Below are 23,192 nucleotides of genomic sequence, written 5' to 3'. Positions count from 1 at the left end.
GCTCAGGGCGTGACCCCGGGATCCTGGGATCGAGACCTACATTGGGCTCCCTGCATGAAGCCTGCTTCTCCTCTGCCTGTGTCTCTGCCTCTCTCTGTGTCTCTCGTGGATAAACAAAATCTTTTTTTTTTTAAGATTTTATTTATTTATTCATGAGAGACACAGAGAGAGAGGCAGAGACACAGGCAGAGGGAGAAGCAGGCTCCATGCAGGGAGCCCGATGCGGAACTCGATCCTGGGTCTCCAGGATCAGGCCGTGGGCTGAAGGTGGCACTAAACCGCTGAGCCACTTGGGCTGCCCAAATAAAATTTTTTTTTAATTTTTATTTATTTATGATAGTCACACACAGAGAGAGAGAGAGAGGCAGAGACAGGCAGAGGGAGAAGCAGGCTCCATGCCGGGAGCCCGACGTGGGATTCGATCCCGGGTCTCCAGGATCGCGCCCTGGGCCAAAGGCAGGCACTAAACCGCTGCGCCACCCAGGGATCCCAAAATATTTTTTAAAAAAGAAGGGATGATGGGAAACATGGATTCTGCTTGTTCTCCCCCATCACGTGGGTACATCTGTTACAAAGGAAAATACACTTTTCAGAATCAGTTCTTTTCCATTCCTTAGGCTGCTAGACTGTGCATGGGCTCCCTCTGGGAGGTATGTGTTCCTGGCACAGGGCCAACAAAGCCTGCTGCCACAGACCAAACACTGCTCTCCATCTCACACAAAACCAAAAGCCACACATAGAGTACCAATCCCAGAGGCTTGGCCATTTCCTGTTTGCCCTTCCTTACTCTTTCCATTGGCCTTCAGCGGGCCTGGGCCCTGAACTGTCCCCTTCCAGGGCAGAGGATGCCCCCCCCAAGCTCTGTGCATCGGTGTCCATCTCAGGAAAGTGCTTTTGTGGCTGGAACTCAGAATGGGTAGCACGAGAGGTAGCCTGGTCCTTCTCATGACCCACCCGCTTTCAACCTCTCCCAGCCACAGGGACCTTCTCCTTCCTACCAACATTCAGAACCACCCAGAATTCTCGTTCTTCTAAGTGTGTGGCAGGTGCTCCTACAAAAGGGTTCTGGAGGGGCCCTCTACTCCATCCTCCCCATGGAACAGCCAAAAATATAGTTAACTAGGGGATACCACGGTGTTCACAACCAGTGTCCACTCTGAATGGGTGTGCCATGCTAATGGTTAAATGTTCTCAATCACAGTATTTTGCCTTTTTGCTATGTATTTTGGATACTAACTCCTTGTCAGATATATGGTTTTTAAATATTTTCTCCCATTCTACAGGTTGCCTTTTTGTTTTATGTGCAGGAGCTTTTAAGTTTGCTGTAGTTCTGCTTGTTGATTTTTGCTTTTCTTGCCTTTACTTGGGGTGTCAAATCCAAAAAATCATCACCAACACCTGCTTTCTTGTAGAAGCTTTATGGTTTTAGGTCTTATACTCAAGTCTTTAAACCAATTTTACTTAATTTTTGTGTATGGTATAAGGTAGGGGTCGAGCTTCATTCTTTCGCATGGGGCTGCCCTAAATGTTTTTAATAGGCCAGGCACTATCTTAAGCACTTTTTAAAAAATTTTTAAAGGATTTTATTTTTAAGTAATCTCTACACCCTACATGGGATTCAAACTCACAACCCCCAGATCAAGAGAAGCATGCTCTACTGACTGAGCCAGCCAGTTGCCCCTATCTTAAGCACTTTAAATGCATCAACTTGTTTATTCTAAACAACAACGGCCTAAAGACATAGAAAGTATCATTGTTCCCACTGTTTTAGGAACAATGGAAATGATGAGGAAACTGAGGCATAGATTAAAGTCACAGAGCCAGGGGGCACCTGGGTGGTTCAGTCAGTTGAGCATCTGCCTTTGGCTCAGGTCATGATAGCAGGCTTCTGGGATGGAGCCCTACATTAGGCTCCATGCTCAGTGGAAAGTCTGCTCTTCCCTTTCCCTCACCTGAGTACCTGCTAAATGCAAGGCACTGATCCAGACATTTGACTTCCGTCAGATACTTCTCTTATACTAGACTGAAAATTGTCTCTGCCTGTGTGTAAAGAAATGAATGACTGTGACTCTGTGTATGTGTGTCTATGTTCCATTTTGCTTCCCACAGAAGCTGCCAGCTTAAATGAGCTGGAGGGAGACCTACCACAACAGAGCATGATGGTACCGGTGAGCCAAGCTTCTCCTCTAAATGAGGCGCACAGGCACTAAGACAAGCCTGCGACCAGACTTTGTCCTGGATCTGCAACAAATTCATTCCAGAACCTAAGGAATGAAAGAAACAAGAAACAGGAATAGCTTCTGAAAGGACCTGTTGTGGGGCGCCTGGGTGGCTCACTCAGTTAAGCATCTGCCTTTAGCTCAAGTCGTGATCCTAAGGTCCTGGTATCGAGCCCCATATTGGGCTCCCTGCTCAGTGGGGTGTCTGTTTCTCCCTCTTCTGCTCTCCCTGCTTGTGCTCTCTGTCAAATACATAAAATCTTTAAAAAAAAAAAAAAAAAAAAAAGGACCTGTTGTGAAAATGTACAAATCTGGCAGAAAGCCAATCGTTCTTTTGCAGCAAACTTGTACCTGGAGCTCTTTCCCAATGGAACATATACAGTGTGCCTGGGTCATTATGGAACCAGAGAACCAGAGGTCAGCAGGACCCTTACAAACACATGGCCCCACCATGTCCTCCAAACATTCCTCAGTCAGTTGGAATACCTGATGTATGTTGGAAATTGACACCATAAATTAATTTAAAAAAAAAAAAAAAAAAAAAGGAAATCTGCAGTCTTGAGACCTGACAACATACTGACTAGGAACTGTTCCTTGTATTCCCTGGGACACAGGGTTTGCTCAGAGGCAGCCCTGTGCTGATGTGGGTCAGCCCTCAGGATTCCCCGATCACATCTAACTTTTCGAGGAGATCACGGAGATCAGGTCGGTAACTCTGTGTGAAGATAATCTGCATCTCCCAAGGCTTTCCTGAGGATGGCAAAGGGGAGAGAAGCCACAGCACACGAGGAGAGCTCTCCTCTTCCTCCTCCACCAGGCCTAGTTAGAGGCAGACAGCTGTTGGCTGGGACACTGATGTAGTCAGGCACCCAAGTGAGGAGGTAGACCACTGGTAAATTAGGGGGTGACATCTCAGGTGAAGGAGGAGAGCCCAGTGGAGGGTCCAGCTGAGGCTGTAGAACATGAACTTTGGATGGCCTATGGGAGCAGAGACATGACTCTTCCCAGCAGCACTTAACAGTCCCAGGGTGGGTGTGGTGAATAGGGTTCTGTTGGCCCAACTCCTATGGTGCTACCGGTGGGAAACCTTTACTTCTCCAGATTGTGATTGAACCTTGGGGACCACCGCTTAGTCACCTTACTTTCTCTCCCTGTATGCTAGAATAATATGGGCGCAAGGTAGCACTCAAATAATTCTGGATGGGGTCCCAGGAGGCTCTGTACTTTCTGAGACTCTTCTGAAGCCTCACTCATGGGTCTGGGCTCTCGCTCTGCACTCTGCTCCCCTCTGCTGTTCACAGGCCTGTAGCTAAGCTGCTCCCAGATTATGGACTTGCAGAAATTCTGTGAGATAATAAACACCTGTGGTCTTCAGCTGCTAAGCCCTAGGGTCATTCATTACACAGCAGAAGATAACTAATACACTCCCTTCTCAGCAAAAGATGACAGGGCTAAGACTTGCACCCACCCCCAGGTGGATGAGGCTTATACTGCCCACAAGCCCACATGCATACTGAACAGGCACCCCCTCTCCCCCCCGGGACTCTGAAGGCTTACCATCACTGTAGTCGATAGGGGAGTAAGACCCAAGGAATAAGGAAGCAGCAAAACTACTGACCAAAGAAATTCTCTGTGAAAGAAAGAAACACAATGAGATAGGACTCATTTCCATAAGCGACTGAATAGTGTGATATGCACAACACGAGAAGAGTTTTGAAGAGTTCCTTGGGGAGGAAACACTGAGCAAGCAAGATGCCTTAGCAATGGCAGTGACTGAGTATCCTGGATACCAGAGTGTCCGAGTATCTGGAATGCCAAGAAATGCCTTCCTGGGAGAGCACCTCACTCTGTGGTTTCTGACAGGCATATATGGGCATAAAACTATCAAGTCCGACAAAGAGAAAAAACAAGCCTTGTGAAAAAGCCATGCTTAGGGAAGTGGCTTTTCCACCCAGAATCCAGGGACTGTGGTGCCTGTTTTCCATCCTCCGTTTCTGTGGTCTTTCTATCTAGCCACAAGGGAAGTAGGATGTGTAGCCACAGGATTCAGAACCAAGAGAGACTCTCTCAGGGGTTCAGAACAAATGTAAGTGAGAGTTGGCCCCTCAGAAGCCACACGCTCCCAGGCATGAGCTGGAGGAATTGATAATGGATTTCAAATGTCCCCCTGAGGGTCTGTGCTTCCTTGTGCCAGGGCCCCTGGACCACTGCAGAGAATGCCAACACTTCCTGTCCCCGCTCAGGCCACCTTTGTTCCACACGCAGAATCTGGAGGGGGTTTGTCATCTCTGTCCTTCCCTCCACCCCTGGAATCTACATGGCTAATGATGCAAAGTAATCTGGAACTCTGAGTTGTCACATAATAAATTGGATATTGTTATTCCCAAGATTAAAAAGACACTTTGGGGGGCACCGGAGCGATTCAGTCAGTTAAGTGTTTGCTTTCAGCTCAGGTCATGATCCCAGGGTCCTGGGATGGAGCCTCGCATTGGGCTCTCTGTTCAGTGGGGAGCCTGCTTCTCCCTCTCCCTCTGCCTGCCACTCCCCCTGCTTGTGCTCTCTTTCTTTCTCTGTCAAATAAATAAATAAATAAATAAATAAATAAATAAATAAATAAATAAATAAGTCTTAAAAAAAAAAACAAAGGCACTTTGGTTTAACATAAGCTGATCATTTTCTAATTATTCAGAGATGAAAATCACTAGCCACGGTGTGGAGCTGCCTTTCACATGGCATTAAGTGTTGATTTTCAGCAAATGTGGATGAAGAACAAGTCTGAGCTACTGGAACACAGGCTCTGCCTGAAGGGTCATAGCTGGCAACACATGGGTTCAACTTTCCACATTTCCAGAGAAAACATCGAGCCCACACCAATCAAGTACCTGATAGCCATCCTGCACTTAACCAGGCAGGAAACTGAACAGACAGAAAGGCACCCTGATCTCCTACTCTGGTGGCACTGGTCCCCACTGCTCCCACCCTGCCCCTGACCTCTGCCCCACCTGGTCAGAAGAGGCCCTGACTGACTTCTCTTTCCCATGATTTCATTCTTTCCCTTCTCTTTGGAAATGGCCTGACAGTGAGAAATAAGCAAACTGAATACATACCTTTTTTAACATCTGCTAATCAATGTTTGTGGCCAACGCACATGAGCTGTATTTATGCTAAAGGAAAGTAGTATAAAGAAATTAACTGTGACTTAAACAGGAACATTTAACCAACCTCTGTATGTGAGTAGGCCTCAGGATTCTGCTGGTAAATCTTTGCAATTTGGTTTCCTGTAAAGCGCTGGAAAAAGAGTACAAATTCTTAAAAACCCAAGTCCTACGTGCAACAATCATCTCCAGAAAGTGAGGCTCGCAGAGCATGTGCTCTGGATATTAGTTAACACCATGAAAGCTTTATAAAGGCCTCAAATCTAGAAATGTTTGCTGAACACCCTTAGAGGATCAGCCTTGCTCCTCATCCCGCACAGTGACTGTGTGAACCAAGGGCACCTGTGCAGGAGACACAAGAATGTTCCCCACCCCTATTCTTTTTATGTCAGGTGGCCCAAGGAGGGGCCAAGGGCAGCCAGCCCTGGAATGGTGACTGAAGCCAGCAGGAAAAGGCATTCTTTTCATTCATGTATTTATTTACTTTTCCAGGAACTGCCTAAGTACTTTACGTACATTGACTCCTTTCCGCTTCAAAACTGCCTAAAGTGTAAGTGCTATTTTTACCCCCAGGTGAGAGGCTGAAGTGAAGATGCCACCATCACCCGCACAGGGCACAGTCACATTCATGCCTCGGCTCCCTACTGGGCAGCAGGAGGCCCGCCCTTGCTCATGGGCAGCAGAGGGAGGCAGGAAAGCCCTTAGCAGAACCAGGGCCCAGAGGGCCCAGACCTGGCTCGGTAGGGGCGATGACACCCACAGGGCATCATGTGATCCCCACTGGGGCAAGTCACGGGCTATGTGCTCCCAGACACCTGGAGAGAAGAGACCAGAGCCAGCAACTGAACCAGATCTTCCTCTGGGGCCGACCCTAGTCCCCAGCCCCTGGCAGGCACTGCACACCTCATAAGCACGGGAGCCGGTGAGGCTGCTGAGAGCCTGGGCCCCGCCCACGGCGGCCTCCAGCTGGCGGCACTGAGCTATGGTGCTGGAGTCCATCCACACAGGGCTGTCCTTGATGGAGAAACAAGCCTGGAAAGGGAGAAGAAAGCCACAGGCTTGAACTCTGCCTGCTGACTCTGGGAGCTGCCCTGGCACTGGTGGTCACGCTGCCAATCGCAGCAGGTGTGGGCACCTCCTCCCTGGATGCGACCTTGGAAGACCAGCCAGCAAGCCCTACCTGCCTAAACCTCCCCCTGGCCTGGTGGAGTCTCTCCCCAGAAAGCTCAGGGTGGAAGGTTCTGATGAGGACACCTGAGCACCATGGCCAACACTGGAGGTGAGCAGGGCAGCGGGGCAGCCAGGGTGGCTAGAGCTGCAGCCAAGTGCAGTTTCACAGGGGCATTTGAAGCCAGGGAACATGAAGACAGAGCCTGCTTCCCAGCATCACTAGGAGGCACCGTGCCCAAAGGGGAGATCCTTGAGGGAAAAACTGGATAGGTGCCAGACAGGAAGGGACCCCGGATGACGGCCATCAGCACCTGACCCTCTGTCCAGGCACCAGGTATATCCCTCGGGAGGCTGGGTGGGCCATGTTCACAGCACTACCGCCCGAGCCAAGTTCCTATACCCTTGACAACGCACAAAAGCCCCAGATTTCAGTGCCCACAGGGGCTTGGGCCCTTCTCCCCATGGTTACCTGCAGCTGCTTATGTAACAAGAGGTCTGGTGATAGGTTTGTTAGCACCTGGCTGGCCCCAGTCTTCCAGAAGACACTTCCATGTTGCTGTCAAGGGAAAACCCAAGCACACGTTCACACAGCCACACATGGTATCACCTCCTGAAGACACAGAAAGACTCTGGACCACACACCAAACAACTGGGCTCCAAGCCAGCCCCAACACCTTCTTAGTCACAGAATTCCTCACCTTTTATGAGTCTTGGTTTTCCTTTCTAGAAGATGAGAACTCTGCCCTGTCCACCTCAAAACTTATAGGAAAGGCCCAAGAAAGAATTATTGGTCTGGATTTTGGTACCTCTGTAAAACTGTATTTAAATATCTTGCTCATAATCTTATCTGAAATTCACTCCTTCATTCGCTTACCCATTCATTCATTCAACATTTATTGGGAACCTAGATCACGCCAGGCAATGGGATGGATGAATAGGATAGTGTGGTCCCGATTCTCTACAATATTGTAGTCGAATCAGAGAAAAAGACACAAACACACAATTACAAAACCCTGTGGATGTGCAGTGGCAGGACGGTGGGGACACAGAGGAGGGGCATCCAACAAGCCGGTAGAAGTGGACAGGATTAGCAGGAAAGGTACCTGTCGATGAGTGTGGGGGTGCTCCATGCAGAGAGCAACCACAGGTGAGACAGGCTGGCAGGTGTGGGGAATGGAGAGTTTCAAGCGGGAGGGAGGTATGGGAGCTACAGGGAGAGGTGGCAGCCTGGAGGGCCTGGAGGTCCGTGCTCAGGAGGTTGGAGCTTATCTTTGAGGCGTGGGAACTCTGGATTAGCATGGGAGTGACAACGCCAGGGCTGAATGGAGGAAAGGGTTTGGGGGAGTCATGGAGCAGGTATGCGAGAGGCAGGGAGGCCCAAGCAGAAGCACAGAGAAAAATCACAAATATTTGGCCTGGCGCAAGAGATGCAGGATTAGAGAAGAGGTGGTAGATTCAGGAGTCATGTAACAAATCAACAGGACATAGGGACCCCTTCGACGTGGGGTCAGGGATGACAGGTGGATTGTGACCCTGGAGAAGGCTGGAGCATTCACAGAGCATATGAGAAGTTGGAGGTGTTCTTAGGACACCCAGCCATGGGGTTGGGGGACTCCCAGGAGGGAGAGGGTGTCCCAGCCTGGGGTTCAGGTAAGAGAAGTGGATGAGATCCCCCAGGGAATCTGTTTAACAAGGACAAGGAGCATTAAATTCCTGTTCAGTGGGGGATAGGAGAGAAGAGGTGGCTTCGGAAAAATTAGTGAGTCCTCTAACGAGGATGTGAAAGCAGGCTAACCCAGCATGGAACAAAGTTGATTCAGAGAACAAGACTCAACTTGGGTCCTGACTCCTGACCCCAGCAGCTGTGTGACCTTGGGTAAGTGACATCACCCTCTGTGCCTCAGTGTCCCTATGTAAATGGCAATGGTGTAGCTAAAACTTAAAAGAGGTTTTTATGCACTATTCTATGTATTTAACACTACTCACATCGACCCTATGGCAGATGAGGGCATGGAGTCACCAGAAAGCTAGATGACGTGCCTGGGTCATTGCTTGTAAATGGTGGGCCTGGGGACACAGCCAGGGAACAGAGCTCCCATGCTCACTGTGCCCCAACACCACTTCATAAAATTACTGTAACGATTAGGTTAAATAGTATACAATGAGGGGTGCCTGGGTGGCATGGATGGTTAAGTAGCAGACTTGGTTTTGGCTCAGGTCATGATCTCAGGGTCATGAGCCCCATGTCACACTGGTGCCAGGTCTGCTTGAGATCCTCTCTCCCTCTCCCTCTGCCCTTTCCCCGGTTCATGCAAGTGCCTGCTTTCTCTCTAAAAAGATTTAAAAAAGAATATATGTAAAACGATTGACACTGCATCTAGCATCCACTAAGTGCTCAGTCAGCATTTGTTATTATTTTTACTAATACTTCTACTAGGGGATCCCTGGGTGGCGCAGCGGTTTGGCGCCTGCCTTTGGCCCAGGGCGCAATCCTGGAGACCCGGGATCGAATTCCACGTCGGGCTCCCTGCATGGAGCCTGCTTCTCCCTCTGCCTGTGTCTCTGCCTCTCTCTCTCTGTGTGTGTGACTATCATGAATAAATAAAATCTTTAAAAAAAAAAAAAACAAAACTAATACTTCTACTACTAAAACTGCCAGTATCAGGAGTATAATTTCTGACTTTGCTTCTACTTCCAGGAAACAGAAAAACAATTTTGGTGCTCCCAAGCAGGCATCATAAATGCACGTCAAACACTTCCTCCACCCCATTAGAGGACCTCTAACCGGTTCCTCCTCACCCAGCGTCCCATTCTGTATAATGCTTCACAGTACCAGACACTTCGGGTCCTTCAGCAAGGAGGCAAGCTACGCACCCTCCACAGAAGTGCCATAGGGGTCTTTACCAACAACAGAATGTATGCAGTGGCTCTCAAGAACAAGCACTCCCTCTGGACCCCCACCCCATAGCCACCCCACAAGGCGCAAAGAGGCTGCTACAGACAAACCTGGCCTGCCCCAGATAGGGCAAGGACTTGAGAGAAGTCGAAGTCCAACGCCTTCATCCTCTCCAAGATGGTATCCAAAGCCTGCAAGACAAACGGAGCCACGGTGACTATCCTAACCACGGAGTCACACAAACCCACAAGCCTCAGCACCGAAACCTAAGTGTTGGCTATTACCCCAGGGATGAAAAAGCGCTGGTGGCAGGGATGTATAAGCATTAGAATAATTCATTACAGTAGGCACCAATCAAATAAGAAGGTGAACTATGGTAAAAATAGTTTAGGTAATGGAATCGGAAACCACTGGCCCTCAAATTCTGCTTCTCTACTTTGTGACTCCCAAGCACTCAGGAAGAGCAAAACCAAGGTGGATCAAATTGTGTTTTTTTTTTCTATTTGCATTTCAACCCACTGGACTAGTGGCATGACTTCACTGCAACAGAGAAGTGAAGAGCAAACTAGACGGCCCCCATCAGAGAGGGACCAGGAGTTGGCTCCCTGTGTCCAGGAGCACCAGGCTGGAAGGAGTAGGTAGAGATGGTGGCCATTTGTCCCAATTCCCATTCCACCCTCCACCATCTGGGTGCGTTCTTTCTTGCAAGACCCCAGGTGTGGGATAAATGGTACTGCCCAACAGAGCCTGACCCTCCCCAAAGATTTCAGGGCAGGAATTAGGGATTCATTCCAGGCTGCATTTCCCTTGAGGGCAGAGCAGCTACTGGAGCTCTGACCCGACTCCGCCATCCCCACCCTATGCTGGGAGGGCTCCTTTCACAGTCCTGGCTATGGCTGCCAACTTGGCCCTCCTGGTCAAACCTCGAGCAGGGAGTGGGGCACAGCTAGACGAGGTCCAATGCTGGGAGGCTGCTCACAATTAGAAATCATGTGGCTCCACTCCCAAGCCTGGCTCTCTATCCATTGCTCATCACCCCGAGTGAAGGTCCCAACCTATCAGAAACCTCTGACATTATCACTGGGATCTCTAGACACTGGCTCTTGCCTGTCACCCCCACCACACCCCTTGGTATGGCTCAACCCTATGAAGTACATCCCAGCTAGACTGTCTGGTGGAAATCTGTCCTTTACCCCCATCCTCCTGTATGAGTCAGGATCAAGTTGTTTAAAAAAAAAAAAAATTCTTTTAAAAATTACTCTAGTTATCTTAACCGAAAGAATTTAGTAGAGGGAATTGCTTAAACAGGTATTGGAGGACTGAACCGGTTTTGGCAGACACTATGAACACTGCCTTTGCTGGCTTCCAGGTTCAGGGTCTCGGGACCCCCAGGGTAGACCCAGGCCCATCATGATGGTCTATACTGGTCACACCCCTGGTCCCGTGGCTCCATGGGTCACCCATAATTGGCAGCAGGGATCTTCCTTTCTTGTCAGTCCTGAGGAGGCAGGCCTGCCTTGGGGTCCTTCTGAGCCTGAACACTAGGACACCAGTGCCGTGTCTGGATCTCAGGATACAAGGGTAGCCACAGGGCCTCCTGCAGTGCTTGGCAAAGGTTTGGGAAAGGTGCTATTCTGAAGATGGTTACTTACTGGCAGGGCTTGCAAGTGCTCTAGCACCAGACCTGAAGCCTTTCATGTGTCCTCTCGGCTCAAGAGTACTGACACCAGCTGAAGCTCAGTCCAGCCCTAGAAACCGCGCAGACTCCATTTCTCAGTGAGGACCTGGTCTCAACAGAGGGCTTTCCAGTAAATCGGCAAGTCTGCCCATGAGATAGGCTGGGGACAAGAGAGGGTCAGGGATCTCTGTGTTTACCTGGACCCACATCAGGACTGGAGATGTCACTGTCAGCCCATCCTCGTGAACATGAACCCCACCTTGAGTCCTATAAGGAGAACAAGAGAGAGTGTTGGACAGAACCTTGGGCAGGGTCCCAATGGGGACAGACCCTAGATCCCTCCAGTGGAGGGAGAAATGTCCCTTCCCCAAGCTCGGTGGAATTCTAAACTCAGTGAGACTGAACAGTACTGGCAAGATGGAAAGAGAAATTGCTCGGGGGTGACAATTCTCAGAAAGCATCAGCAAAAACAAAAATATAAGGGTCTCGCCCTGGAAGGCAGGCATGGCATCACTTAGCCATGAGGAAACCAGGAGTGCAGGGTTGGATTAAAACCCTCCCAAGCCCACTGGGTTTGGAGAGGTAGAACTGATGTGCTACACAGAGGTGCTGCATCTGCAGGAAAAGTTCTTGGCTATCAGACTAGGAAGTCCTTGGGTTGCAAGCCTGGAAAGTTGCCTGGACCCTTCTCCCCACTCTCGTCCTCCCTATAAGACCCTCATGCAAATAACTCACTTGACAAAACCCAACCTTTTCAATGATGAAGCAAAAACAAAACAAAAGGGATCCCTGGGTGGCGCAGCGGTTTAGCGCCTGCCTTTGGCCCAGGGCGTGATCCTGGAGACCCAGGATCGAATCCCACGTCGGGCTCCCGGTGCATGGAGCCTGCTTCTCCCTCTGCCTATGTCTCTGCCTCTCTCTCTCTCTCTCTCTGTGTGTGTGACTATCATAAAAAAAATTTAAAAAAAAAAAAGCAGACTCAGAATCCATAGCAAGATACTATTAGATAACCATGTGACTCAGACATTCTATTCCTAATTATCCCGTCAAAAGAAATGAAAGTGTAAGTTCATAGGCAGGTTTGTATACAAGTTTCCATAAAAGCCTTATTTGTGACAACAGAAACCTAGAATGAATGGATAAATTGTGGTGTGTGTGTGTGTTGGAATATTACAGAATAACAAAAAAGTGAACCACTAATACACATACCAACAGAGATGACACTCCAATGATCACACTGAGTGAAGGAAGCCAGACACAAGAGTGCACACTACATGATGCCATGTATATAACATGCTAGAAAGTACAAATCCACCTATTGTGAAAAAGCAGGTCAGTGGTTTCCCAAGTCCAGTAGGGAGGAAAGGATGGGATACAAAGGGGCACAAAGAATATTTCGGGAGGGGCACCTGGGTGGCTCAGTGGGTGAGCATCTGCCTTTGGCTCAGGTCACGATCCCAGGGTCCCAGGATCAAGTCCCATATAGGGCTCCCCTCATGGAGCCTGCTTCTCCCTCTGCCTGTGTCTCTGCTGCCCCCCTCGTTAATTAAAAAAAAAAAAAAAAAAAAAAAGGGCAGCCCCGGTGGCGCAGCAGTTTGGCGCCGCCTGCAGCCCAGGGCATGATCCTGGAGACCTGGGATCCAGTCCCACATCGGGCTCCCTGCATGGAGCCTGCTTCTCCCTCTGCCTGTGTCTCTGCCTCTCTGTGTCTCTCATGAATTAATAAATAAAAAATCTTAAAAAAAATAACACACACAAATGTTCATAGCAGGATTATTCATAATAGCCAAAGAGGAATATCTGGTAGCTGATGTATGGATAAACAAAATGTGGTATCATCCATACAGAGGAACATTACTGAGTATAATATAGAAAGAAATGAAGTCCTGATGTTTTACAATATAAACTTTAGAAACGTTGTAAGTGAAAGAAACTTGTCAAAATTTACCACATATTACATAAATTCATTTATAAGAAATGTTCAGAATAGGCAAATCCACCGACATTGTGGTTGCCAGGACTGGAGGAGGGGACATAGGGAGTGACTGCTAGTGAATATGGGGCTTCTTTTTGAGGTGATGAAAATGTTCTAAAATTAAATAGTGGAGATCATGACACAGTTCTGTGAATATATTAAAAACCACTGAACTGTATACATTTTAAAAGAGTGAATTTTTTGATATGTGAATTCAATATCAAGAAGAGCTTTTTTTTTAAAGGATACAATGGCGGGGGGTGGGGAGGGACACCCTGTATTAGTTAATTTCCATGGCTTGACACAGCTGAAGGTTTTTTTCTCACTCACATAAAGCATCATCAGTGGCATGCTGGGGACCAGGAATGCAGAGTCAGGTGAGGAGTGGGTTCTGTTTCCTGCAGTTATCAGGGACCCAGGGGGACAGTGGCTGTTCTCATCTTCCAAATGGTTTCTTCTCTTATTTTTTAAAAGATTTTATTTATTCATGAGACACACACACACACACACACACACACACACAGAGGGAGAGAGGCAGAGACACAGGCAGAGGGAGAAGCAGGCTCCATGCAGGGAGCCTGATGCGGGACTCAATCCCGGGACTCCAGGATCACGCCCTAGGCCGAAGGCAGGTGCCAAACTGCACAGCCACCCAGGGATCCCTTCCAAGTGGTTTCTAAGGCTGCCCTGGACACTAATCCAGACACAGGGCAGAGGATCACAGTGGGTGGGGGTTGTATGGTCTCATAGAGAGGCCTGTTCACTTTCTCCCATGTTCTGCTGGTAATCAGACTCAAGTCACATGGCTGAACAAAACTACAAAGAAGGCAGGAGTATGCCCAGGGGGAGAAGGAAATAAGTCTGACAGATCGCTGGTCAATCACCACAAAAGTCACTATTTACATAAGAAGATACAATAGTTAGAAATAAGTTTAAAATAAATTATAGGTACTAGGTGGTTTTGCCTTGTTATAAACCACTTCACAGCTAAGTGACTTGAAACTATTAAGCTCATTTAGCTCACAAATCTGTTGGTCACTGGGCTGGGCTCAGCTGGGCGCCTCATGCATCCATGGTTGGCTAACAGTAGCTAGAGGGTCCTGCTTCTGGGGCCGGCGCTGCTTGTCTTGCTTAGATGGGGGTATGGGAGTAAATGCCTCTCATTCTCCAGCAAGCCATCCTGAACTTGGCCATGTGGTGGCTGGGCAGGGTTCCAAGAATGAGAGCAGAAGTCAGCAAGGCCTTCTGGAGGCTTAGATTTAGAACTGGCTTGATGTTACTTTCCTCCCGTTCTACTGGTTAAAATCAACAGGTAAGGAAATGACTCCCCTCTCTTGACTGAGGGAGCTTCCAAGCCCCACTGCAAAGTGTCTGGGTATAGGAAGGGCTGGGGAATTATGGTCATTTCTGTGCACAATCCACATGTCAAACATATCAAAACACATGTGAAGTATTCAAAATAAGCCTTGAACAAATACAAAGACAAAACAGGTGCTTTGATAAGAAGACTCAATCTAAAAAAAAAAAAAAAGAAGACTCAATCTCATAAAGTTGCCAATTCTCTGCAAGTTAATTTAGAAATGTAACACAATTTCAATAAAAATATTAAAAGTTTTTCTTTCTGGAACCTGAAAAGCTGATTCTAAAGTACATATCAAAAAAAAAAAAAGGCCATGGAAATTGAATGTAGAACAGTCAAAGGGGACCAACAATTTTAGATATTAAGTCTTATTATAAAGCTGGAATAACTAAAATAACACATTACTGGCTCATGAACAGACCCCAACTAATGTAACAAAAGAAAATGCCCAGAAATCCACCTAACCACACACAGAAATTAGCATATAAAGTTGGTGTCTCAAATCAGTGAGGTAAAGACAGGATTCTAGGAAAATGGCATTAAAACAATTGGAAGGGTGCCTGGGTGGTTCAGTTGGTTTGCTTTCAGCTCAGGTTGTGACCCCAGGTTTCCAGGATCAAGTCCCTATTAGGGTTCCCTGCTCTGCAGAGAACCTGCTTCTCCCTCTCCCTCTGCCTGCCGTTCCCCCTTGTGCTTGCTCTCTCTCTCTCCCTCTATCAAATAAATAATTAAGATCTTAAAAAAAAATTGGAGTCATTGATAAAAAACTGAAGCTGGATATAAACGTTATGCCATGCACCTAGATAATCTCCAAATATTTTTACATAAGAAAACTGAAGTCTTATAAGAACTAGAAGAAAACACAGGTGAATCCCTTCACAATCTCAGAATGAGGAAGGCCTTTTAAACTGTGACTCAAAATCTGGAAGCAACAGGAAAGGCTGAGAAGTCAGGAGCCCAGCAAACAAAATATGGGTATGGCCACCACCCATATGCAAATCAAAAACAAACAAAAATCTGAGAAACATATTTGCAATTCATTTAACAACAAAGAGATCATTCTTCTAATATATGAAGAACACCTAGAAATAATCAATCCAAGAGAAAAATGGGCAAAGGTCATGAAAAACAACTTCACAGGAAAAAAAGTTCAACTCTTCTAACAACCACACTGCATTGCAGTGCTGTGGGAAAGAGGCACTCACGTGCATTGCTGGTGGGGTGTAAATCAATACAATCCCTATGGGAGCCAATCTGGCCATACCTTCCAAACTTACAAATCTATTTACTCTTTGATCCAGCAATCCTTTTTCCAAACTTTTTAAAAAATATTTATTTATTTGAGAGAGCACACATGCATACACATTCGAGTGGGGGTGGGGCAGAAGGAAAGAATCTTCAAGCAGATTTCCTGCTGAGCGTGAAGCCTGCGTTGGGGCCTGACCCCATGACCCATGAGATCACAACCTAAGCCAAAACCAAGAGTTGGACACCCAACAGACTGAGTCACACAGGTACCCCCCCCCATTTCCAAACTTCTATCTCACAAATAAATTGGCATATGTCTGTAATGCCATAAGTTAGGTAATTCACATCATTTTTCACTGCAAACAACCCAGCATCCATCAATTCCAACTACACAATGGAATTCTATGCATCCTACAAAAATAACACAGGGGGTGCACCTGGGTGGCTCAGTCCATTAGGCAACTCACTCTTGGTTTCAGCTCAGGTCATGATCTCAGGGTCCTCTGTGCTCAGCAGGGAGCCTGCTTAAGATTCTCTCTCTCCCCCTCCCCTCCACCCTTCTCCCTACTTGAGCTCATGCATGCACATGCTCTCTCCCTCTAAAATAACAAACACAGAAGCTCTATGTACTGATGTGGAAACACAGCCCAATTATTGTGAAATGAATAAAGCAAAGTACACAATGATGTGTACAATGAACTTTTTGAGCGTAAATAAGGGAGAAAATAAAGATACTCACATCTGCTTATGTTTTGATATAAAACACTGGAAGGATACACAAAAAACTAATGAAAGTTAGGAGGGCAGGAGGGAAGAGATGAGATCACAGAGAGATTAAGACTTCACAATATGCCTTTTGTTCCTCTCAAATTATGTACCAAGTAGATGCAAAGCTTAATATCTGTGTTAAAATAACCACTTCAGAAAAGAATATGGCAGTTTTTTAAAAACCTACCATACAACTTAACCATTCCTAAGTATTTCATTTCCAACACAAATGAAAGTTTATGTTGACACCAAGACTTGTATGTAAGTTTCACAGTTTCTTTTTAATAATGAAAAAATGGAATCCATCCAAATATCCCTCATCAGATGATGGATAAACTAATTGTGGTCCATTCACACAATGGAATACTACTGGGCAATAAAATAGAACAAATTATTGATACATATAACAACATAGGTGAATCTCAAAATGATTATACTAAGTTTTAAAAGTCAGATAAAAAAGAATATATAATTATTATTTCCTTTATATAAAATTCTAGAAAGTATAAACTAATCCATAGTGATAGAAAATGTATCAGTGATTGCTGGGGGCTCAAGTGAGGAAGAGGAATACACTCAAAGGGGCATGAGAAAACTTTTGGGGTATAGAAATGTTTATTATCTTGATTCTGGGCATAGATTCATAAAGGAATATCTATGTCAAAACTTACAAAGCTGTACACATTACATGTGTGCAGTTCACAGTGTATCAATTATATCTCATTAAAACTGTAAAAAGAACAGTGGGGGAGGAATAAACTAGATCTGAATACAGTTGAAAGATCTTAAAAATGTAACTGGGTAAAAAAGCAATACTAAACACTACTGTATTTTGGGTATGGATATCTTTTTTTTTCCTACTGGAGAGGATTGATGGACTCATTGAGTCAAAAGAGAGAGTGAGGCAGAACTTAAAAATTTAAAAGAACAGAGATTATATGAAGTGTGTTTTCGTACTATAATGTGAAATTAAAGTAAAAATACAGAACAGAAAGGTAACTGGAAGATGTGAAGATTAAGCAGTATCTTTCTTTTTTTTTTTTAAGATTTTATTTATTTATTCATGAGAGACAGAGAGAGAGAGAGAGAGAGAGAGAGAGAGAGAGAGAGAGGCAGAGACACAGGCAGAGGGAGGAGAAGCAGGCTCCATGCAGGGAGCCTGATGTGGGACTTGATCCCGGACCTCTGGGATCACGCCCTGAGCCAAAGGCCGACCCTCAACCACTGAGCCACCCAGGTGTCCCAAGCAATACCTTTCTAAATAACACATGAGTCAAAGAAGTCTCAAGAGAAACTAAAAAAGGGGCGCCTGGGTGGTTTAGTCGGTTAAGCATCTGCTTTTGACTCCAGGATCAAGCCCTGTGTCAGACTCCCCGCTTAGGGACCCTAATCCTGTATCACTGGTGTCCTTGTAAAAGGTTAGAAAACAAATAATATGATGGAGACACTAGGGATGCAATGGGCAGAGGATGACCAGGTGACTGGCAGCAAGGCAGCCATCTGCAAACCAAGGAAAGAGGTTTCGGAGGAACCTGACCCTGTCGGCATCTCCAGAATTGTAGGAAAATAAATTTCTGTTGTTTAAGACACGTAATCTGTAGTATTTTTTTTCTGGCAGCACTCCCAAACTAATACAAAATATACAACAGCTAAATTTATGATCTTTCTTCCCAAAACCAAGTCTCTTCCACAATCTACCATCCGTCCACAAGGCCAGCCAGAAACCTTACCTTCACACCTCACATTCAATTCTGCCCCAGGCCCTGGCAATTTCATCACCCACCTCTCCAAGACACTATCATTTCCCATCCAGATGATCTTGAAAAACCTCCATGATCTCCCAACATGCACTCTGACCAACCCCCAAATGCTCTCCCGCTGTACCCAGAGAGAGCTTTTCAAAACACAAATACAACTGTGTCAACCATGTCACTCACACCTTACCCCTATCCCCATGGCCCTTCAGTGGCTGTTCATAGACTTTAGGCAAACTGTGTACCAAAGCCTATGTGGTCGAGCCCAGCCTCCACCACCCTCTCTGCTCCCCAGCCAAACTGGTCTTCAATTCCCTGAATAAGCGGTGCTCTTTCATCCTACAGGGCCTTTGCACACTCTGCTCCTTCTGCCTGGAATGCTCTCTCCCTTCCATCACCTGGTGAATCCCACTCACTCATATCTTGGCTTAAGCACTACTTCCTTAGGGACCCTTCCTGACCAACCTCCAAGTCTGGGTCACGTTCCTTTATAATCAACATTTCGAGAAGGGAGTTCCTTTCCTTTAATGGCCTTCTCTGAGTCTATAATCAAATATTCTTTTGTGAGATGCCTTGATTGATATCAGTCTCCCCTATTCAATGGAAAGCTCTGGGAGGAGCTTTGTCTCCAGAGACCCATGTCTCTGTTCCACTCACCATCAAATCTCAGTACCCAGCATGATGCCTGACCCAAAGCAAGTTTCAATTGATACCTATTGCATGTATGGATGCATGAGTACATGGAATTGGGAAAGAATTGGAGAACACATTCCAGAAGAAAAGGGTGCTTGAGAGGTCTACCAAGACCATGAGTCCTGTAGTTTGATGAAGCCAGATCTACAGGTAGTAACTCCTAGGTTCTTGGATGCAATTCAAATGTGGTGGGGGATAGGACAGGATGGTGGTTCTGCTACACATACCACCAAGCAATTCTGGGCCATCAGCAAATGGTCTGACACGATCTACCCAGAGACAGCATCAAGTTCCACTGGTTATGGGTCCAGACCTTCAAGGCTGCCCTTCCCTACCCACTTCAGATGCCGGGTGCAAGCCCTAGGCTGTTACCTGTGCTTCTGACTAACCAGCTACAGATTGTTGGTTCCAATGGTCTTAGGTTCTTTTGATTCGCTTGAGCAGCTCACAGAACTCAGGGAAAACACATACTTAGGTTTACCAGTTTATTAAAAGACAGGATAAAGGACAGGAATCTACAGCCAGATGAAGAGATATATAGGGCAAGGTATGGGGAAAAAGCAAGGAGTTTCCATCTTTCCAGGCACGCCACTCTGCCCAATCTCCATGTGTTCACCAACCCAGCTCTCTGAACCCAGTCTTTTTGGGTTCTTATGAAGACTTTGTTACATAGTCACGACTGACTAAGTCACTGGCCATTGGCCTTGCAACCTCCAGCTGAAAATTCCAAGTCTCTAATCACATGGTTGGTCTTGGCAACCAGCCCCTACCCTTGGGTAGAGTCTAAAAGTCATTCCATTAACATAACAAAAGACACCTTTAGGACTCTCAACACTTAGGAAATTGCAAGGGTTTGGGGGGCTGTGAGTCAGGAACTGTGAAAACCAAACCAAATATATTCTGACCATCTGAATGACCGAATATGTATTTCTTATAAATAAAAAGAGCACACCAGAATAGTGCAGTTTATGAATGTAAACGGTTGAGGGAGGACCCCAAAACCAACCCCCACCACACATATACACTAGGTACATACCCAAATTCTAGAAGGTCTCTGTCAAAATGCACACTGTCCTCATAGAACACATTCAGCTCTGCATCAACAGCAACAACTTTCACCTGGAAGGCATTTTTAAAAATGGTGTATTTTCCTCAGCTTCTACACTGGTCCAGGGGTAGGAACATCACCAGGTGAGGCCCATCACCTGAGTGGGTGGCTCAGCCTTGCTCGGGGTGCATCACTGTAACCATGGCTACAGAGGCCTCATCTGGGAACATACCCAAAGAGTCGGTAACACGAAAAGGCTGAGGCAAAGTAGAAACACCCAAACAGCTCAAGAAATCTTTCTGTGCCCCCTAAACAACCAAAGCCAAGACCCTCTGGAAGCAGATGCTCCAAGACGAGCTGATTCTTGAACCTGGCAAGGAGGCGGGAGTAGGTCCTCCAGGGGGTGGAATGACAGACGAGCAGCATTTGGAGAGGTGTCCGGGGGCCCCGTCTGCAGGGGCCTGAGAGGCCAGACAAGGCCCCTGGGCTGTTCCCACGGGCCATGATCATAGTCCAGAGACGTACAGGCCCGGACGGAGCCGACCTCCAGGCTCAGGGGTGCAGCAGCGCCTGTCCCAGACGGATGGCGCGGAGGCCCAGCAAGGCAACCGGCCTTGTGCAGTCCCCCCAGACTTTCTGGCAGGGTCGGGCCGAGGCCTGCCTCCCTGACCCGTGGCGGGGACGGGTTTGAGGCACCTGCGCTGGTTTCCCAAGGTGAGGAAAGGGCGCCCCTCGGCAGCCCCCGCCCCCCCAGTCTGAAGGCGCGTCTGGACTCTGTTGGGCCGCGCGTCCTCGGGCCGCCGGTGCCGCTCGCTGACCCGGGCAAAGTCCGGGCGCACGTCGCGGCCCTCCCGCTGAGGTCTCAGGCCGCGACCGGGTCACCGGTGCCGGCTGCGCTCCCCCGGCTTGGGCGCCCGTCACTCAGCGCCCCCCTCCGCGCGCGGGCCCTGGCCCGGGGTCGGTTCCGGTCGCGGCCGCCGGGGCGGGGTAGGCGCTGTCGCGGCTCGGCCCGGGGCTCCCCGCCGCGCTCCCCACCCGGACCCGGACCCGGGGCCCGCGGCCGCACCTGCTGCGTGCTGAAGTCCCAGCCCAGGCAGCAGCGCCGGGCGCCGCGCTCCGCCATGGCCGCGAGGGTCCGCCCGCCCCGCGCAGACGGTGTCGCCGCGCTCCAGCGCCCGCCGACGCCGGGCCCGCCCCGCCCCGCCCCGCCCCTCGCCCCCAGTCACCGCCGGCTTGGCTCTGGCGCCGCCTGCCGGGGGGACGGGGCGGCGACGCGCCCCGCGCCGAGCGACCGCGCGGGTCCCGCTGCTGCCCCCTCCGCACCCCGCGGCCCTCCTCCCATCCGCAAGGCTCTCGGCACGCACCCGACGGCTGGGCCAGGTATTCCACCTTTCAGCTGGCTTGTCCCTGCCTGTCTCTCCGGCCGCCCTGACTCTTGGGTAGGGAGGCCGCGGTCCGCTCGTGGTGGTGCACGGAGGTCACAGACAGGTGTACCTGGGGCTGCAGGTACTGGGCTCCAAAGGGCCCTGTCCTGTCCTGTGCCAGCAAATCTGAATGATTACCCAGCTCCGACACGTGTCACATCTCACCTCTGTATTTAAAATCAGGAGAGTTCTGGGCAGCCGCGGTTTAAGCGCCGCCTTCAGTCCAGGGCGTGATCCTGGAGGCCCGGGATCGAGTCCCACATCGGGCTCCCTGCGAGGAGCCTGCTTCTCCCTCTGCCTGTGTCTCTGCCTCTCTCTCTCTCTCTGTGTGTGTGTGTGTGTGTGTCTGTCTCTCATGAATAAATAAATAAAATCTTAAAAAAAAAAAAAGTCAGGAGATTCTCTGTTCTGGACAGAGAGGCGCACTCAGTACTTGGCCAGCTAGTCTGGGTAGTGCACTGTGTGCCAGACATGGCGAAGGGGGCATGAGAAACACAATCAGACGCACTTGCCTTCCCCCTGGAGCCCAGGACACCTTCTCTTCCCCACATTCCACCTGGGTGTGTCATGCTCAGCCCTAGGACTGACTTCTTCCCAGAAGCTCTCCCGGGTGAGATGCTCCTCCCAGGGCCTTCCAAGCGGAAGAGCCCCTCTCCTGCCCCTCCCGTGCTTTTTCAGAGCCCCTCTCATGCTTTTGGCAGTGGTCTGATTACCCAGCTGGCTCTCTTACTGAACTGGAGCTGCTTGGAGCCCAGATGCTCCTCGTGGCCACAGGTCCCTACATCAGTGGCAGAGCTGGGCCCAATGCCAGTAAGTCTGACTCCAGAATCTGCATGTTGAACACTAAACAAGACAATTTTCTGGACAGTCTTGTGAGAAGGCCCGAGGCAAAACACAAATGTCTCATGAAGGCCAAGGCGGCTGGCTCCTTCTCAAGTTGTCTCACAGAGAGGTCTTGTCTTGCCCAGGGGTGCCTTTCTCTATGGCCTGTGGCACCTACCCCATTCTGGTGACTCATCCTTTCTTTCTTTCTTTTTTTTTTTTTTTAAGATTTTATTTATTTATTAGAAATAGAGAGAATGAGAGAGAGAGAGAGAGAGAGGCAGAGACACAAGCTGGCTCCATGCAGGGAACCGGATGTGGGACTTGATCCCGGGTCTCCAGGATCACGCCCTATGCTGAAGGCGGAGCTAAACCGCTAAGCCACCAGGGCTGCCCTCATCCTTTCTTTTGATGTAACAGCCCTTTCACTGTGGCCGGAGAAGGCTAGAAGTCTGCCTACATAAGGAAGCTACACCCCCATGACTTAACCCATCAGCAAGGAATGAAGACAGAAATTGCAATTGCAAGTTCCCAGTGTCTCTCAGGTTGTCCTCTCTGTTGATAGCCTGAAAAAGCACACCCAGCAGTAGAGATGGTTATGGGGAACCCTCAAGGAAGTGCTGCCACAGCCTGAGTGAGGCTAGTCTTTTGCTTATTTTGCTCCAAGCTTGAACTTGGCTCCCTGCACAGAACCAATTAAAGAGCCCCTACCCTGACTTGGGAATGAAGCAGGAACTGCCTGGAAGGTGTCTTTTCGCAGTGACCAGGCTACCCACAGTCCTCAACAAGGCTCCTTCGGTCATCCAAGCTCTAAATGATACCCCAGCCTGAGGGCAAAGCCAACCCCCTGAAAAGAAGTCACGTGATCAGATTTGCATAATAGGAGGATGCTGTCTGAAGAATAGAGGCCAAAGGCAGGAAGGGAAAATGGGTTAAAATGGGATTGCAGGGGGCACCTGGGTGGCTCCGGAGGTTAGGTGTC

The 23,192-nt window shown here is 48.4% G+C and overlaps 1 protein-coding gene across 3 annotated transcripts in view; it reads right to left on the bottom strand.

Annotated features, from left to right (window-relative positions):
- The window catches only part of XYLB (xylulokinase), a 52,886-nt gene extending 31,762 nt beyond the window's left edge, over positions 1-21,124 (bottom strand). Inside the window, exons 1-9 of one of the 3 annotated variants that reach the window (XM_055321269.1) lie at positions 21,031-21,124; positions 19,953-20,035; positions 11,316-11,385; positions 9,551-9,631; positions 7,014-7,100; positions 6,278-6,406; positions 5,442-5,507; positions 3,777-3,849; positions 2,146-2,264 (exon numbers count right to left, since the gene is read on the bottom strand). In XM_055321269.1, the coding sequence (XP_055177244.1) occupies positions 2,146-2,264; positions 3,777-3,849; positions 5,442-5,507; positions 6,278-6,406; positions 7,014-7,100; positions 9,551-9,631; positions 11,316-11,385; positions 19,953-20,035; positions 21,031-21,087 (765 nt within the window). In that variant the 5' untranslated portion in view covers positions 21,088-21,124. Of the gene's footprint in view, positions 1-2,145; positions 2,265-3,776; positions 3,850-5,441; positions 5,508-6,277; positions 6,407-7,013; positions 7,101-9,550; positions 9,632-11,315; positions 11,386-19,952; positions 20,036-20,660; positions 20,935-21,030 lie in introns of those variants that run through there. The other 2 variants (XM_055321271.1, XM_055321270.1) reach the window with 2 other exon arrangements.
- Between the last annotated feature and the right edge of the window lie 2,068 nt (positions 21,125-23,192).

The sequence above is a fragment of the Nyctereutes procyonoides genome, unplaced genomic scaffold (genome assembly GCF_905146905.1).
Source record: "Nyctereutes procyonoides isolate TBG_1078 unplaced genomic scaffold, NYPRO_anot_genome, whole genome shotgun sequence".
In the NCBI taxonomy this organism is placed as follows: domain Eukaryota; kingdom Metazoa; phylum Chordata; class Mammalia; order Carnivora; family Canidae; genus Nyctereutes; species Nyctereutes procyonoides.
This window is presented reverse-complemented; position numbering and strand designations above follow the sequence as displayed.